Source organism: Chiloscyllium plagiosum, chromosome 30 (assembly GCF_004010195.1).
Source record: "Chiloscyllium plagiosum isolate BGI_BamShark_2017 chromosome 30, ASM401019v2, whole genome shotgun sequence".
NCBI lineage: Eukaryota > Metazoa > Chordata > Chondrichthyes > Orectolobiformes > Hemiscylliidae > Chiloscyllium > Chiloscyllium plagiosum.
In genome coordinates, this window is record NC_057739.1 from 33,159,762 (window position 1) to 33,177,560 (window position 17,799).

General features: G+C 39.2%; 1 protein-coding gene across 7 annotated transcripts in view; it reads right to left on the reverse strand.

Annotated features, from left to right (window-relative positions):
• The window catches only part of LOC122564877 (disabled homolog 2-interacting protein-like), a 684,630-nt gene that overhangs the window by 564,600 nt on the left and 102,231 nt on the right, over window positions 1–17,799 (reverse strand). For 5 of the 7 annotated variants that reach the window (XM_043720268.1, XM_043720269.1, XM_043720271.1 and 2 more), the window contains exon 3: window positions 3,958–4,084. The exons of the other annotated variants lie outside the window; for them this stretch is intronic. In XM_043720268.1, coding sequence (XP_043576203.1) covers window positions 3,958–4,084 — 127 coding nt within the window. The remainder of the gene's footprint in view (window positions 1–3,957; window positions 4,085–17,799) is intronic. 7 annotated transcript variants of the gene reach the window in all.

Genomic DNA, 17,799 nt, shown 5'->3' on the forward strand with positions numbered 1-17,799 from the left:
TTTATTGCCACTTATATTTATGAAAATACCGTGAAAAGTGTGTAGGTCGCCATTTTAAATACAGAATTTATAAACATAAATAATTGAGACAAAGTTAAGACAAAGCTCATTTTTTGTTCCCTCCCTAGGCCCTGGGTTTCTGAAGTGGCTACGAAATGATGCCTCCAAAGATACAAGAAGGGAGGATCAGATCTACAATGCCTCCACTGCTGACAGAGCCCCCCACAACCACAAAGACCTCAGACAGCACCCACCACACCATCACTGACAAAGCCAAAGCAGCACTGCCAGGAGAATGGAAAGGATCCACCAACCTGCTGATTCTGAAGCCATGTATCAAGCACTTCCACAGCCAGGAGATTGTCCCAACCCCTGAGTACTGGGTCCCTCCTAACCCCTGAGGACCACGGGACCATCCAAATTCCTGAGGAAGTGGAATCACCATGCCACCTTGTGGCCATGACTTGAGCAACAGCCATGGCCATGAGGAAACAGACCAGTGCCACTGCCGCAGCAGCTCTCTGCAACCTCCCTCTTTCATCATAATCGCAAAAAAGAAGAAATAATGACTTTGATACGAAAGGAAGTAAAGAAATAAATAAAAAGGAGGCAGTCGGCCAGGCATGCAGGAGCAGACAGGCCCAGGAGCCGAAACACTTCCTACCCTGCTGCCGCTTTCTTGACATGGATTAAGGCTGCAAGATAGCCTTCTTTACAATTTACAGTTTTTTTGACATTGATTGGAGTTTAGCATCTTGGGCATAATTTAAACTGACTGACTGACCGAATACAAATTTGTTTTTGTATCCTGGCAACCCAGCTAATTCGACCAAATGTTACATTGTTACCATGTTCAGAACACTTGATGCTGTATCAGGTAGTTCAGTACCCCTTACACCTTCAGAATACTGTACATATCCATAAATTGCAAATTTCACATTTGATAAGGACTGCAGTGTCCCTGCCCTGTCCACAACATATTTGCAAGTCAACATCTCTCTCCTCAACTCGGCACAAAAGAAACAATGTGTGCATTCGAAATTTAGCATAACAAAATTAATTACAACTCATATTTGGTCATCCATATATTCCACTTGCCATATAAGCTAAGAGACTCGAATAAACATTTAGCACTTCCCATGCCTTGGCAGCCTCTCAAAAGGCCACCATTATCAATTAGAACTAAAACTGGCAACATCTCCACCTTCTATAAACAGTGGCAGTAAGTGTTTGACAAAGACTCAACACTCTCTGGAAAGCAAATAGCATCTCTCCTACCAGTTCTTGTTTTCTCAACTTTCAAATTGTCAATGGTCCAAGGAGGACAAAGGCAAAAAAGACTTGAGGGAGACTGAAGCTCTTAAAAAGCAGTGGCATTCACAGTGAAGGGGAGACGGGGCTAACAATTGTTTAAACTGGCAATCCTGCCTTATAGGATATCCTAGCCAATGTGCCCATAGATCTGTATTCAAAGATCAGAAGAATCCTGTGATACTGATTAAACATCATCCACATATAAAAACACAGCCAATGTTGACGACTTCCAAAATCAAAACTTTGAAGAATTCACCATGTTCAGACAAGTACATACAAGCCAAGCCTTCGTTCTAGCAATTATGGCACAGTATGTTACAGCACCAAGAACTGAAGTTATGGAGTCATAGCGTCATGCAGCATATAAACAGTCCCTTTGGCCCAACCAATCCACAGTGACCATGTTTCCAAACTAAACCAGTCCCACCTGCTCTCTCCAAACCTTTCCTTTTCATGCACCTTTCCAAATGGGTTTTAAATAGGATAACTATATCTGCACCCATCACTAGTATAATCAAAGGTGAGTAGCCAGCTAGCTATGTAGCTATCCTTCGTTTAGAGTTTTTGATTCAATTCAGCAGCAGTGTGTGTGAAGAAAGGCTGCTGGCAAGTCCAGCCGGGCTCTCTCTCTCTCTCTCTCTCTCTCTCTCTCTCTCTGACTTAAAACCTGTAAGCTCTGGTTTGTTTCATTTTTACACTTTGTGCTCAGGGATGTGTTTATTGGGACTGTTGCAAGTATTTTCAGAACACCATCATTAAGTCAAGATAGTCTGTCCTGTTTTGGATAGGATAAGTTATCAGGTATTCTATTTTCTGTTCTTTGTCTTTCATTTCATAATTTTGTAAATAAACTTTTTGTTTGAAACTTGGCAGTCGGATCAGCTAATTCACTCCGGGAATAACCACTATACACTTACCTAAAACTAACAGCAAAATTGCAGTCTGGGCTGCCTGTTTAAAAATGTTTTGAAGGGTCGGGTCTGTGTTAAAAAAAAAATTGTCCCTCAAGTCTTTTTTAAACCTTTCTCTTCTTACCTTAAAAAATGCCCCCGAGTTTTGAATTCACCCACCCTAGGGAAAATACCTTTGCTATTCACCTTATCAATGCCCCTCATAATTTTATAAACTTCTATAAGATTAGCCCTCAACCTTTACAGTCTACTTTTATATCTCAAACCCTCCATTCCCAGCAATGTTCAGTAAATCTTTTCTGAATCCTCATCTTACTATAAACACAGCAACCAGAACTACACATAGTATTCCAGAAGAGGCCTCACCAAAGTCCTATATAACCTCAACATGCTGTCCCAACTCCTATACTCAAAGGTCTGAGCACTGAAGGCGAGTGTGCTAAACACCTTCTTAACCACCCTGTACCCATGACACAAATTTCAAAAAACTATATACCTCAGGCCTCTCTATTCTACAATATACCAAGGGCCCTACCATTATTGTATAAGTCCTGTCCTTGTTTGTATTGCCAAAATGCAACACCTCACCTTTAGCCAAATTCAACTCCATCTGCCACTTCTCAGCCCATTGACCCAATTGATCAAGATCTCTTTGTAATTTTAAATAATCCTCTTCACTGTCCACTATACCACCAAGTTTGGTATCATCTGCAAACTTATTAACCGCGCCTCCTATATTCTCAGCCAAATCATTTATATAAATGACAAACAAAAGAGGACTAGTACTAATCCCTGTAGAACACTGCTGGTCACAGGCGTCCAGTCTGAAAAACAACTCTCCACCACCACCCTCTGTTTCCTACCATAAAACCAATTTTGTATGCAATTGGTAAGCTCACTCTGAATCCCATGTCATCCGACTTTACTAGATAGTCTACCATACAGAACCCTGTCCAGGGCAAAGTAATCAACGTCTACCACTCTGCCCTCAATCTTTTTAGTTATTTCATTTAAAAAAAAACTCAAATCAAGTTTGTGAGACATGATTTTCCTTGCATAAAACCTGCTGACTATCCCTAATCAATCCTTGATTCTTGAAATGTATGTCTGTGACCTGAAAATGCCTTCCTTCAAATCATGGTTATCTTCAAAACCAAATCATTAGAAACAGAATTTTGAACTAGCTGTCATTTCAAAACAAGTAGTGCTGGATGGCAATTTCCATTATTACTTGCATTTAGAAAAATGTGTTCACAACTTGAGCAAATACTATATCACAGGAAAAAAAAATCAATATCATTTCACTGCACCAATAGTTGCTTAAACCACCATTTTAAAACAGACAATTTGTTTCTGTTGCATACAGTGGAGCTGATATTTTCATTTTGAACCTTGACACAGAAACATTGCTTGGGCTAAAATAGTTGTATTCGTAGCCTCTCCACAGTTACATCCTGTGCCTAAATATAAATCTACAATGCAAATTGTTTTGACTTCATGTTTTTAAAAACTCAAATATGAATAGTTAATGCTTGGCAAATAACTATTATATCTATTATTAAATCAAACAATGCCAATAAAAGAGAAATTGAAATTTGATATCTTTTCCACAAAGGACATATTCAAAACTGGCCATCTGAAACAGACTTTATCAAAATTGGAACTGGAAGAACAATTATTTCAGTGAACAGATATGCTCAGTAAGATACAATTGACAATGTCAACCACTCACCATGCTCTTCCGATCCACTTGGTTGACATTCTGGAAACTGACTTTCAGAAGGAACACTAACTGTTCGAACTAGTAGCCTTGCCCTACATGATTCTGCTCGCCGTTCTTGCAGCAGCAATGGATGAATCTGGAAAGAAAAATACAGTCTGATTCTTCAAGCCCACAAGAGAACAACATCTTGACTGGAATATCTTCTTCATCAGTCAACTGTGTCAATAAATTTTTTACAACAACTGGGGGATTCATTGGGTCTTTATCTGCCTTCATGCAGTTTAGGCTATCAAAAGCATCTAATGCATTTTAATTACAGATAGGTCATTGAATTTGATGCAACAGCTAAAGGGAAACTCAAATCTGAAGTGTCATATGAAAAATGCATATGCAGACAACAGCTGTCTTTAATTGTTCCTTTATCTGTAGGCAAAATATAAAAGTTTAAACTATGAAATAATGAATGCATATCGAGTTGCTGGTTAGGATTTGCCTCCATGTTCAGTTTTATTAATATTTACTTCAGAAATGAGGAGAAACAATGAATTCCCAATTTTTGCTCCAGTTCTTCTTGGTTTTCTGTAAATTCACTCCTGAGACTTTAGTGTCAGTAGCAAGGTGAGCATTTGTTACCCATTCCTAATTGCTAACGAGAAGGTGATGGCAAGCCACGTTCTTAAGCTTCAAGAGTATATGTTGTGGAGGTACAGCCAGAGTGCTGTTTGAAAGGGAGATATGGAAGATTGACCAAATAGATAAGGAATGTCAATAGTGTTCCAAGACAGGATAGTGTGAAGTTTGGATGGGGATTTGTAGTGGTTTTCCTACGCATCTGATTCCCTGGTATGCTAGCCATAAAGCTCACAGATTTGGAATGTGTCATTAAACAAGTCTCGAGAGTTGTTGTAGTCATAGCCAATTGCTCTTGCTATGCCATTTCAGAGGGCAATGAAGAGTCAATCACACTGCTGTAAGTCCAGAGAGTCATATGTATGCTAGACCATGTGAAAATGGCAGATTTTCCAAATATCAATGAAGTTTCATGGTTATCATCGCTGAGACTAGCTTCAGATTTTATGAAATCACCAACTGCTGTCATGGGAGTTGAACACATGTTCCCAGAGCATTAGTCCAAGTTTTTGAATCGCTAATTCAAGGAACATTACTACTACAGCACTGTCTCTCCATAAATGTATATAGTAGTGGGCAGGTTATAAGTAATCAGGAGCTGGCCACAAAATTTGCATTCTCTGTCCAGCTTAATAGCTAGATTTTATATGGCTTGTCCATAAATTAAGCTTCTAGTCAATGGTCAACCCCAGGACCTCAGTGGTGAGAGATTCAACTGTGGTAATGCTGAATGTCAAGGGAAGACAGTTCGATTCTCACTCGTTGGAGATAGTCATTATTTGACATGCGTGTTGCAAATGTTAGCTGTGAATTAAAAGCCCAAGCCAAATGTTATCAAAGTCTTGCAGACCTGCAGACAAAGATGGCTTCCAGCTGAGGATCCCATGCAATCAGCAGCAAACATCCCTAACCAAAACCCACTGTATTGAAGAAATTATCATTGATGAAATGGCTGAGATGATAGGGCTCAGAGCACTATGCTGAGAAACTCCTGCAGTAATATTCTGGGACTGACATATGGGCCTCTATCAACCACCACCTTTATGCCAGATATGACTCCAACCAGTGAAGAGATTTCCCCCCAGATTCCTTTGGATTCCAGCTTTACTGAGCCCCTGGATTCCATACTCAGTTAAATGCTGCCTTCTTAAAGTTGCCATGAAGTTGTAAAACATGGACTATTATTGTTTAATAGCATCAGCTGATTTAATACCTCAGATTTGCATTTCAAAGAAAACAATTCTAAATCAGCCAGTGCGCTGTCTTAAAATGACTGCAGAAGGCAAGTGACCAGCAAGCTGGCCAAGACACAAGCAAATTACAAAATGAGCCTAAACAACATCTCAAAGATAAAGATTCACATTAAGAAAATTAAAATTGAAATCAGATAACTTTCTACAGAAGTAGTCAGGCACAAAAGGAACCACACCAAAACTCAATATGCAAAACAAAGGTAGAAGTAGGACCTCTACTTCAATGGTATCTCGTTAGTTGTCAAAAGCTATGATTATAAACTTGTGGGTGGGTAACAGAAATAGCAACATCAAAACATTCTATTGGATGGAGGAGATAGAAGTTCTCAACAGTGTTTTCAGGCTCAAACCTATCTGTTCAAGTTGGAATACATCAGAGATAGGGAAATTTTAGAAAAAAAATAGGAAGTTCAGCTGAGAAACCAGCTATTGCAGAAAAAGGACTGATTGCAGTTTAAGAACTGTCTTCAGAGGATCTCAACTGCAAATATATCGAAACAGGCCCTTTCTCTTTCTAACTCAAAATATCTGGTTTGTTCCTGTATAGTTTTAAACAAGATTTGGAGATGCCGGTATTGGACTGGGGTGAACAAAGTTAAAAATCACAAAACCAGGTTATAGTCCAACAGGTTTAATTGGAAGCACACTAGCTTTCGGAGCAACGCTCCTTCATCAGGTGGTAGTGGAGGGCTCAATCCGAACACAGAATTTATAGCAAAAATTTACAGTGTGATGTTATTGAAATTATACATTGAAAACTTGATTGTCTGTTAAGCCTTTCCGTTGTCATAGCCTTTGTTCAGTTTCCCCATCGGATGCCCGGAGGCATGGTACATTGGGGAAACCGAGCAAAGGCTATGACAACGGATGAATGGGCACCGCACAACAAACAGACAGGAGAGTTCCCTCCCAGTTGGGGAACACTTCAGTGGTCCAGGACATTCAGCCTCGGACCTTTGGGTGACCATCCTCCAAGGTGGACTTCGGGACAGGCAGCAGAGAAAGGTGGCCGAGCAGAGGCTGATAGCTAAGTTCGGTACCCAGAGGGAGGGCCTCAACCAGGACCTTGGGTTCATGTCACATTACAGGTGACCACCATTACACTATACACACACACACACACACACACACGCACTACAGACACGCACTACAGACACGCACTACAGACACGCACTACAGACACGCACTACAGACACGCACTCCCACAGACCTAAGACACCATACATACATACATTTTCTCACACTCACAACCCCCAACCCAGACAGACACACATACACACAGACAGACAAAGACCCACATGCACACACATATTTTGTGGGGTGAATTTGTACTTGCAGGGTTACATTGTACTTTGCTCAAAAACTGCATGCATTCATGTAGAACTCGGAGCTCAAAAACTGCATGAATTTATGTAAAACTCCATTATCTCACTTTTTGGATTAAAATCAATCTAAACATCATGGCATAGACAGAGAACACAGGGGGCCAACACCTTCAACATATTGTCTAGCTATCACCATTGTTAACAGCTAACCTGAGAATGCAACGTTTTAATTTAAAAAAGGTTTTGTGATTTACACATGAAAGAAGTGAAACTATCACTGTATTCGAATAGATGAAAGGCTTAACAGACAATCAAGTTTTCAATGTATAATTTCAGTTACATCACTGTAAATTTTTGTTATAAATTCTGTGTGTTCGGATTGAGCCCTCCACTACCACCTGATGAAGGAGCATCGCTCTGAAAGCTAGTGTGCTTCCAATTAAACCTGTTGGACTATAACCTGATGTTGTGTGATTTTTAGCTTTAAACAAGTTCAAGTACATGATGAGTTGCATAAAAGCAATTTTTCAAACTGCTACTCCAATTTCAAGGAGTTAAAGGAGGAATTAATTCATTCCTCCAGACTTGGCCAGAACAATGTTGAGGTAGTCACTTACACCTCATTTTTGGAACTTAGTTTTGTTTTTGACCATGTTTGACCATGGTCACAAGTTAAGGAGACCCAGAGCCCAAACTGAGGACTGGTAACTAGGTTGTTGCCCAATAAATGTGGCTTAATAATGATGTCAATGGTACTATCTACCACTTGGCTAATGATCAAAGGTGGACTGACAGGACAGTAACTGGTTAGATTGGATGCACCCCAAGTTTTGTGGACAGGACAAAACCAGTCAAAATTCCAAATGGGAGATGCAAGTACTTTAAATTTCACAAACAATGCATCAGAATTGCAGATTACTCATATTCTGAGCAGACCATACAGAAGTATGCCACTCAGTCCACCAAGCCTCCTCCACCATTCAATGTGACTATGGCTGATTATCCACCTCAATACTTTTTGTCCACACCTCTTTACATCCTTGACTTACTTCTAAATATCAAGCTCTATTTTAAACATATTCAATAACTGAACTTCCACAGCATTCTTGGGTACAGAATTCCAAGATTCACAAACCTCTGAATAAAAATAATTCATTTCATTCCATTGACTTCCTTTCAACTGTCTAGTCAAAGAGTAATTTATCCCATCACATTGTGAATAATTGTCAAAACTCAGAATTCATAAAAACCTCCTAACTGTTTTAGTCAGTTTCCATAAGTACTTTTTAACATATCTAGATGTTCATTACGTTGCCTATATTATGCAGACTCCCTGAGGAGGCTATGGCACCAATTACATTTGGGCATGGACACAGACAGCATCTTGGTTCTGTGTTGTCACCAAAGTCAGACGAATGCACAACATTAAACATATGCAGATGACACTAAAAAGAGTAGCAGAGCAAAGTGTACAGAAGACTGAAACTTTGCAGAGGAACGTAGATACATTGAGTGAGTGAACAAAGGTCTGGCAGATGGAATACAATGTAAATACATGTGCAGTCATACATTTTGGTAGGAGTGAACAGTAAAGAGGATTATTACGTGAATGGTAAAAGTTGCAGCATGCTACTATGCAGAGAGACCTGGGTGTCCTTGTGCATGAATCACAAAAGGGTGGTCTGCAGGTACAAGTAATTAGAAAAACAAATGGAATGTTGAGTTTAAAAGCAGATAGGTTATGTTGCTGACAATGGGTGCAGGAGTAGGCCATCCTGCCCTTCGAGCATGCACCATTCAATACGATCATGGCTGATCATCCTTAATCAGTATCCTGTTCCTGCCTTATCTCCATAACCCTCGATTCCACAATCCTTGAGAGCTCTATCCAACTCTTTCTTAAATGAATGCAGAGACTGGTCCTCCACTGCCCTCTGGGGCAGAGCATTCCACACAGCCACTACTCTCTGGGTGAAGTAGTTTCTCCTCACCTCTGTCCTAAATGGTCTACCCTGTATTTTTAAGCTGTGTCCTCTGGTTCGGCACTCACCCATCAGCGGAAACATGTTTCCTGCCTCCAGAGTATCCAATCCTTTAATAATCTTACATGTCTCAGTCAGATCCCCTCTCAGTCTTCTAAACTCAAGGGTGTACAAGCCCAGTCACTCCAGTCTTTCAGTGTAAGGTAGTCCTGCCATTCGAGGAATTGACCTCGGGAACCTACACTGCACTCCCTCAATAGCCAGAATGTCTTTCCTCAAATTTGGAGACCAGAACTGCACACAGTACTCCAGAAGCAAGAACCTCTTTGCTTCTATACTCAATCCTTTTTGTTATGAAGGCCAGCATGCTATTAGCCTTCTTCACTACCTGCTGTACCTGCATGCTTACCTTCATTGACTGGTGTACAAGAACCCAGATCTCTCTGTACTGCCCCTTTACCTAAATTGATTCCATTTAGGTAGTAATCTGCCTTCCTATTCTTGCCACCAAAGTGGATAACCATACATTTATCCACATTAAACTGCATCTGACCACTCACCTAACTTGTCCAGGTCACCCTGTAATCTCCTAACATCCTCATCACATTTCACCCTGCCACCCACCTTAGTATCATCAGCAAATTTGCGAATGTTATTACTAATACCATCACTATACAAGCTATACAAGTTGCTGGTGAGGCCATACCTGGAGTACTGTGTGTAGTTTTGGTCTTCTTACTTGAGAAAGGATGTACTGGCACTGGAGGGGATGCAAAGGAGGTTCATTAGGTTGATTCCGGAATTGAGGGGATTGATTTATGAGGACAGCTTGAGTAGATTGGGATTAAATTCACTGGAATTCAGAAGATTGGGGGGGGGGGGGGAAAGAGAATCTTGTAAAAACATATAAAATTATGAAGGGAATAGATAAGATAAAAGTAGAGAGGATGTTTCCACTGGCAGGTAAAACTAGGATAAGAGGGCACAGCTTCAAGATTAGAGGGAGCAGATTTAGGAGTGATCTGAGAAGGAACATCTTCACCCACTGGGTTGTTAATCTATGGAATTCCTTGCTCAGTGAAGTAGTTGACCCTCCTTCAGTAAAAGTTTTTAAAACTAATGTACTTTTTTTTAAAAAAACATTAAAGGAATTAACAATAAGGTGAGAGTGCAAGTAAGTGGATCTGAGTCCACAAGAAGATCAGCCAAGATCTTACTGATTGACGGAGCAGGTTCTAAGGGCTTACTCCTGCTCCTAGTTCTTATGTTATTTGGACAGAAGTAACAGTTCAGCTTTTACGATTTATGAGGCAGTCAAAGATACTGATGTTTTAGAACTCTCAGGATACACCTAAAGAAAAGAGCGAAAACAAATCTTGATGGAAGCCAAGGAGAACTTCTACAACCAGGTCCAGGTGTCCTGGAAAAACAGAAACCAACTCTAGAAGAGTTGCCAAGCAACCTCCAATTTTTAGCCCCCCCCCCTCCCCATCTCTTCTAAATCAAGTCTGTCTAGCAAATAAAAGAAATAAATCTCATCTTTTATCTCTTCAATGCTTTGCTTAGCTCTCTTCCACAGGTTATTAGGTTTCTCAGTAACCAGCAATTAAGTTACAGCCCACATTGCTGTTGAACAATTCCAACAAATCAAATGTTCTTTAAAAATGGTTTACCAAGATTTTGAATCCTGAATATCCAAACAGTTCAATATTCCATATCCTTGTAGCCCTTAAACATTATGTATTCCCAACACCTGCTTCAGCCTCGAAAGAAAAAGGAATTATCAAAGTTAATTTCCCTTTCATAAAATAGTGCTGACTGATTAATCATTTTCAAAATAACATTAGCCTCGTTATAAAATCCCTAATATTAGATTATTTGCATCTTTCCTATCACTGATGTCATATGGACCAGTGAACAATCAACACTGACATCATATTAACCAGTAACCTGTTGTTACTCTTACTTGGTCTTGCAGAGGCTGTAGCTCTGTCAATCTACAGAGACAGAATTCTGGAAGGCTGACCCACTATAATTGCAGCCATCTCTTATAAATCCTAGGATAAATCTTAGAAGATTTGTCATCGTTTACCCCTATTAATAATAGTTTTTTTTAAATGCACTGGACAAGTTAACTTTTAATTTCCTCATTCTTTATATTGGTTCCCCACTTTTGCAGGATATTTATTGCATCTTCCACTTTCTGGCACGTTTGAAAAATGTTATAACTCTGCCATTTTCTTATTCTCCTGCCTCTGCCTGTGGTGGACCTACAAGTAAAATCACTTCTCTTCCATTTTACTTGCCTATAAAAGCTTCTACAACCAGTTCTGCTCCTCTTCTTAAAAGAAAGTTTCCTCCTATATTCTACTTTCTCTGTTCATCAATTTCTTGGTTATCATTTACTGATTTCTAAAAATCTCCCTCATGCTCCAAACAAGTGCCTACCCATGAAGTTAGCTAGTGATGCCACCACTTTCAGCAAGTTGCTTATTTCATTTAACACGGAGAGAGAAGGCATTAAGTGTCAAATATTGTCACACAAGGCAGTGACTTATGGGCTATAACATATAATAATTCAAATATATAATTAATAACAAAATAAAGTATAAAAATGGCAATCTCTAGAAATACCACATAGATAAATATACATTCAAGAAATTAGTTATTAACCCTGTTGGCAGGGGATTCAGAGCAGACAGTTTTTGTTTATGAGCTTCAAATTCAGCTTCGTGATCAAATCTTCATTTATCCATAACAGAAAGTTACAGACCTCATAGGTGCTGACAAACTAATCCTATGCTTTCAAAATTCTTTGGTTTTATGTGAATATTTTCAGATCAACTTGGAAAATTTCATTCAATATAACAGCAGCAAGCAAATGGACAATAAATACAATGTAAACTATTTTAAGCATAGACCCTTTGCATATCTATGTAGGTCTTCAACACCAGAAGGAATAATGCTGCTAATGAAATTAAAGACCAAATTGATTTGCTTAAGTAAATAATAGCAGTGTGACTTAATTGCAACCACACAGCTTGAAATCATATCAAACAAACTGTACCAGACCATCAGACATAATGACTCATGTAAGACTGCCACAATATGATGGAAATAATATTTTAGCAGTAGTTCATTTTAAAATCATTTCATAGGTAATTCAATAGATTACTGAACAATGAGAGAATAATGTGCAACATATGCAAATCTCAAACAATTGTGTAGTGGAATTACCATGAATTCCTAACTGCGGCAATGTATTTGAGTTCAGAATATTCTGGTTACAATTTTACTTATATATTGTTAAATAGGATCTGGAATTAGAGTAGAAACATGCAGCTTTTATTGTAGGCTTATCTGATGTGTTTTTCTTCAATACACAGACTTGTCGTAAAATTTAATCCCATAATTCTTCTTTCAACTACAAAGTTGGAAACTGGTACTTGGAAATACTGCAGCCTTCTTCAAAACAGGATATCACTACCTAGATGGAAACCATTACTAGAAGATTAAAGAATCAAGATTGACTCCACTGACAACATATCACTAGACTAAACTTTTTCAAATTCATATGCTAACTGAGTCTCCATTCAAAAAATGAAAAAAAAATCCATTTGAAGCATTGTTATCTAAAATCACTGGCCATTGTATTGCATTTTAACAGGACTCACACAGTGAAAGATCCATTAAGCACCAGGAAGTTTTATTTTCAGTATAGCAATTCATTGCAGCAATTCTCACACTGTTCAGTGAAACATGTTACCATGGCCTCTACATCTGTATGAATGTCCCTCATTAATAAAAGATGTTGCACAAAACATTCTCTTTGTAATATCATTTTCACATCGCTGTCAGAAGCAAAAGTGGGGCACATGGTGGTCAATAACCTCAAACTTAAAAACTTATGCAGACGACCAATAACTTAGTTATTAGTATTTAGATTAAAAAAGCTGGCATAACATTATTTTTCTGGACGATCTAGGGAAGGACAATCGTTATCTTGTTATTCTAGCTTCAATTTGAGAGCCTCCAGTGTTGATTCCAAATCTCTCTTCTGCACCTAATTAAGTACAGATAGTTCTTCTATAATATGGTGGTTGTGTCCTTGTGCAACCCCGCATTAGTTCAGAACCAGGGGAGTCACAGTTTAAGGATAAGGGGTAAACCTTTCAGGACTGAGATGAGAAATGTCTTAACCCAGAGATTGGGGAGGCTGTGGAATTCACTATCACATAAGGTGACTGAGATCAAAACAATGAAATGTTTTCAAGAAAGTAGAAGAGTTCTTGTGCTGTAGGTTTGTTCACTGAGCTGAAAGGTTCATTTTCAGATGTTTCATCACCACACAAGATAACACCAGCCCTTCACTGGAGGCTCACTGATGATATTATGTCCCACTTTCCACTTATGCATCTTGATTTCTTAAGGTGGGCGATATCATTTCCAATTATTTTTCTCAGAGGATTGTAGATGGGGTCCAAATCAATGTGTTTATTGATGGAGTTCCAGTTAGAACGCCAGGCCTCTCGGTATTCTTGTGCGCATCTCTTAGTTTATCCTTGGATGATGTGTTGTCCCAGGCAAAGTGGTGTCCTTCTTCATCTGTATGTAAGGATACTAGTAATAGTGGGTCATGTCTTTTGGTGGCTAGTTGGTGTTCGAGTATCTGGTGGCTAGTTTTGTGCCCGTTTGTCCAATGTAATGTTTGCTACAGTCCTTGCACAGTATTTTGTAAATGACATTAGTTTTGCTTGTGTTTCTATTGGATCCTTTAGGTTCATTAGACGCTGTTTAAGTGTGTTGGTAGGTTTGTGGGCTACCATGATGCCACGGGATCTGAGTAGTTTGGAAGTCATTTCAGAGTTATCTTTGATGTAAGGTAATGTGGCTAGAGTTTCTGGGCGCGATGTGTCTGTTTGTTTGGGATTGTTGTTTAGGAATCGGCGGACTGTGTTTATTGGGGACCCGTTTTTCTTGAATACGCTATATAGGTATTTTTCTTCTGCTGTTCGTAGTTCCTGGGTGCTGCAGTGTGTTGTGGCTCTTTGATATAGCGTTCTGATGCACCTCTGTTTGTGGGTGTTGGGATGTTGCTTCTTTGGTTAAGTGTTTGGTCTGTGTGTGCAATCAGGATACATGAACACCAACTAGCCACCAAAAGACATGACCCACTATCACTAGCATCTTTATACACAGACAAAGAAAGACACCACTTTGACTGGGACAACACATCCATCCGAGGACAAGTAAACAGAGATATGCACAAGAATTCCTAGAGGCCTGGCATTCTAACTGGAACTCCATCAATAAACACATCGATTTGGACTCTATCTACCATCCTCTGAGAAAAAGAATCAGAAATGATATCGCCCACCTTAAGAAACCAAGACACAAATAGAAAGTGGGACATAACACCAGTGCTTCACTGGAGGCTCACTGTTGATGTTACCTAGTATGGTAACAAAACATCTGAAAAACGAATCTTCCAGCTCAGCAAGCAAACCTACATCCAAAACCTCAAGTTGAGCTAAAAATCTTCTCAAAAATCACTAGTTCTTGTGACTAATGGGATCAAAGGATATGGGGGAAAAGGACAGAATTAGGGTGTTGAGCAGAATTGAAGGGTCAAATAGCTCAATACTGTGAGGGGCATAGAAAAGGTGAATAGCAAAGGTCTTTTCCAAAGGGTGGGGGAATTCAAAACTAGAGGGTATATTTTTAAGATGAGGAGAAAGATTTAAAAGGGACCTGAGGAGTAACCTTTTCATACAGAGGGTGGTTCATATGTGGAATGAACTGCCAGAAGAAGTGGTATATGCAGGGACAGTTACAAAATTTAAAAGATAGTTGGTCAGGTCCGTGAATAGGAAAAGGGTTTTTTTTGAGGTATGGGCCACATGCAGGCATGTAGGACTAGATTAGTTTGGGCAACTTTGTTGGCATGGATAAGTTGGACCTAAAGGTCTGTTTCTATGCTGTATAACTATTTATTTCAGGCACACCAAAGCCACTTAAAATTATTTTTGAAACACAGTTAAAATGGGGAGTATTTTCTTTCAGTGATGTTAATTGAAGGGTGAACATTAGCAGGATTTTTCCATTCCTGAAAAAGCCAAGCATTCTTACATTCATGAGGAGAAAGTGAGGTCAGCAGATGCATGAGATCAGAGATGAAAATGTGTTGCTGGCAAACAAGGCATCTAAAAATTAGCATCACAAACAATGCAGGAAGTGTATGGAAGTTCTGGAATGGTAATTAAACTCTTGACTATACAACTAAATGAAAGAATCTCAATTTATACATATTTTCCAGCAGAGGGCACGGATGAGTAATGACATACAGAAACTAGCTTCTGTTTCTGTCTCTAGCCTGAAAATGTTTGAACTCCATTGCAAATCAGTTCAGGCGCAAAACATGATCTTCATGCTGAGTATCTCATTTCAGATTAGATGCATCTTCAGTAATTAAGGCATCGGGGATGACCTTGTTTAAACTTGTATTTTAGACAAGTGAAGTAAAAAGGTAGCAATAACTTGTTTCATGGAATTATGATATAGAAATCTGCATTTTCAAGTAAATAATATAACTATTATTTTCTCAAGTGGATACCAGATTCATCATCCATAAACTTTATGTATCGCTGGAATTTGTTTGTAGGGAATGGTCATTCTTTGATGTGATGGTTGATCAAATGAATCTAGAGAAAGTGCGAGTGCACATGCAAGAGAGAGAGCATGCAAAAGAGACTGACAGACAAACGCAAGCTCTGGGAGTTTTTTGCTCCCCCAACATTTGCAGCATTCGAAAACCATGTAGATCAACCAATAGAGAGGGCTACTGGCAGGCAGATCTTCATTAACATAAAAGATTCTCTGTCTTGCTCTGCCTCGAAGTATTCCCCCCTCTCCCACCCCCACCCTGCTTCATACAGCAATATTGCATTGCATTACTTAACAATATACAACAATTGATTTTCAAGATGCAAAACTCCCTTGTACTTCAGTTATAGCATTGCAGCATCCATTTAAGTTAATAATTCCTACAATAAAAATGTGGTCTCTCACATTTCAATCTTTAACTTTTTTTAAAAAGGTTAACCACAGATGTTGGACGCCCTTGAATATTTTCCTGAATCATTGGAATGTGTATATTCTGTATTTTTTGAAATATCCCCTTAAATGTCTTCCATGGCATGACCTACCCCTCAATTTAATTTCCCAGTTGACTTTAGCTCATTCTGTTAACATATCTAATAATCAATGTTTTCTTCAAACTGTGCAGATCTTGTAATCCATGCACCTGGAGACAAAAAAAGAGGGAATGTAGCTCAGTTCTGTTCCTAATTAATTTTAAAATACTATTCTTGGACCCATTCTTCTCACCCTCAAACTGCATGCAAAATTCAATCATATTGTGATCACTGCTACTAAGGGGGCCCTTCTCTATGAGGTCATAAAGTAATTCCATTTCATTGTACAATATCAAGATTAGTATACCCTGCTCACTGGTCAGCTCCAGAATGTGCTGTTCAAAGAAATTATCGAGAAAGATTTTGTGAACTCCTCATCTAGACTACCCTTGGTGTCAGAGCAGCTGGGTTTAAACAGCAGCAGCAGTGTATCCTAATAAAAACCTGAGGGACGAGGTCTAGATCAAGCTCAGTCAGAGCAGCAGCAAAAGCAGAGCAGAACAAACAGTCACTGAATCCAGAGAAGGAGTTCCTGAGGTGACATCAGGTTTCAAAAGTGACGCAGGACAACAGGAAGCATCAGATAGGTTTAGTAAGGTTGGTTGAGTATTTATACCAATTTTATCGCTTACAGTTTGAGGTCTTTATTTGGGCTGATAGCTTATAACGGCAATAGCGCAGAGGTCCAGAGAAGAGCCCTAGAGTAATTAATATTATTTGATTTTAAGAGTAATCTAGAGTTTAAGTTAAAGGGATATGACATGGAATGAGAGCTGGTGTACTCCTCCTGCTCTACATGGAAAGTCAGGCACAGTCCTAGTGCATGGGACCGGAACGTGTACAAGAAGCAACTCCAGCTGCAGCTCCTGGAAACCCATATTTCAGAGCTGGAGTAGGAGCTGGAGGATACTGTGGACTACCTGCAAGGTTGAGAGCATCGTAGATAGCATATACAAAGCTATCTACAGATGAAAGTAGATTTGGTTGGGATGTCTGGTCGGCATGGACGAGTGGACCGAAGGGTCTGTTTCCGTGCTGTACATCTCTATGACTCTATGACTATAACTGTGACAATGCTGTGGCTTTAAGAGGTTTTTTTGTCCTGGATTTTTTTTTTTTATAAAGAAACATTGAACAAGAGGCACTGAGCAGTCTGTAAGAAAGTAAACAGTTGTGGAGGCCTTAGGTTTTTTTTAAAAAGTTAAAACAATGGAAGCAGCCTGAATGGGCATGATCCAGCTCCTACAGCAGAAGCTGCTGGGATTGTGAAAAGCTGCCACAACTCAACGCTGAAGTTCTCTCTCTCAGAATTGTCTTTTGATGTTCTGTCCTCCTGGATTAGAAAACTGCATGTGAGACAATTTGTTTTCTTAATTTGCCTTTTGCCAAAGGCTTGTTTATGCGATGTTATTGCATTGGAACAGTTAATTAGTAATAGTTACTGTATCTATTATTTTGTTAAACAATC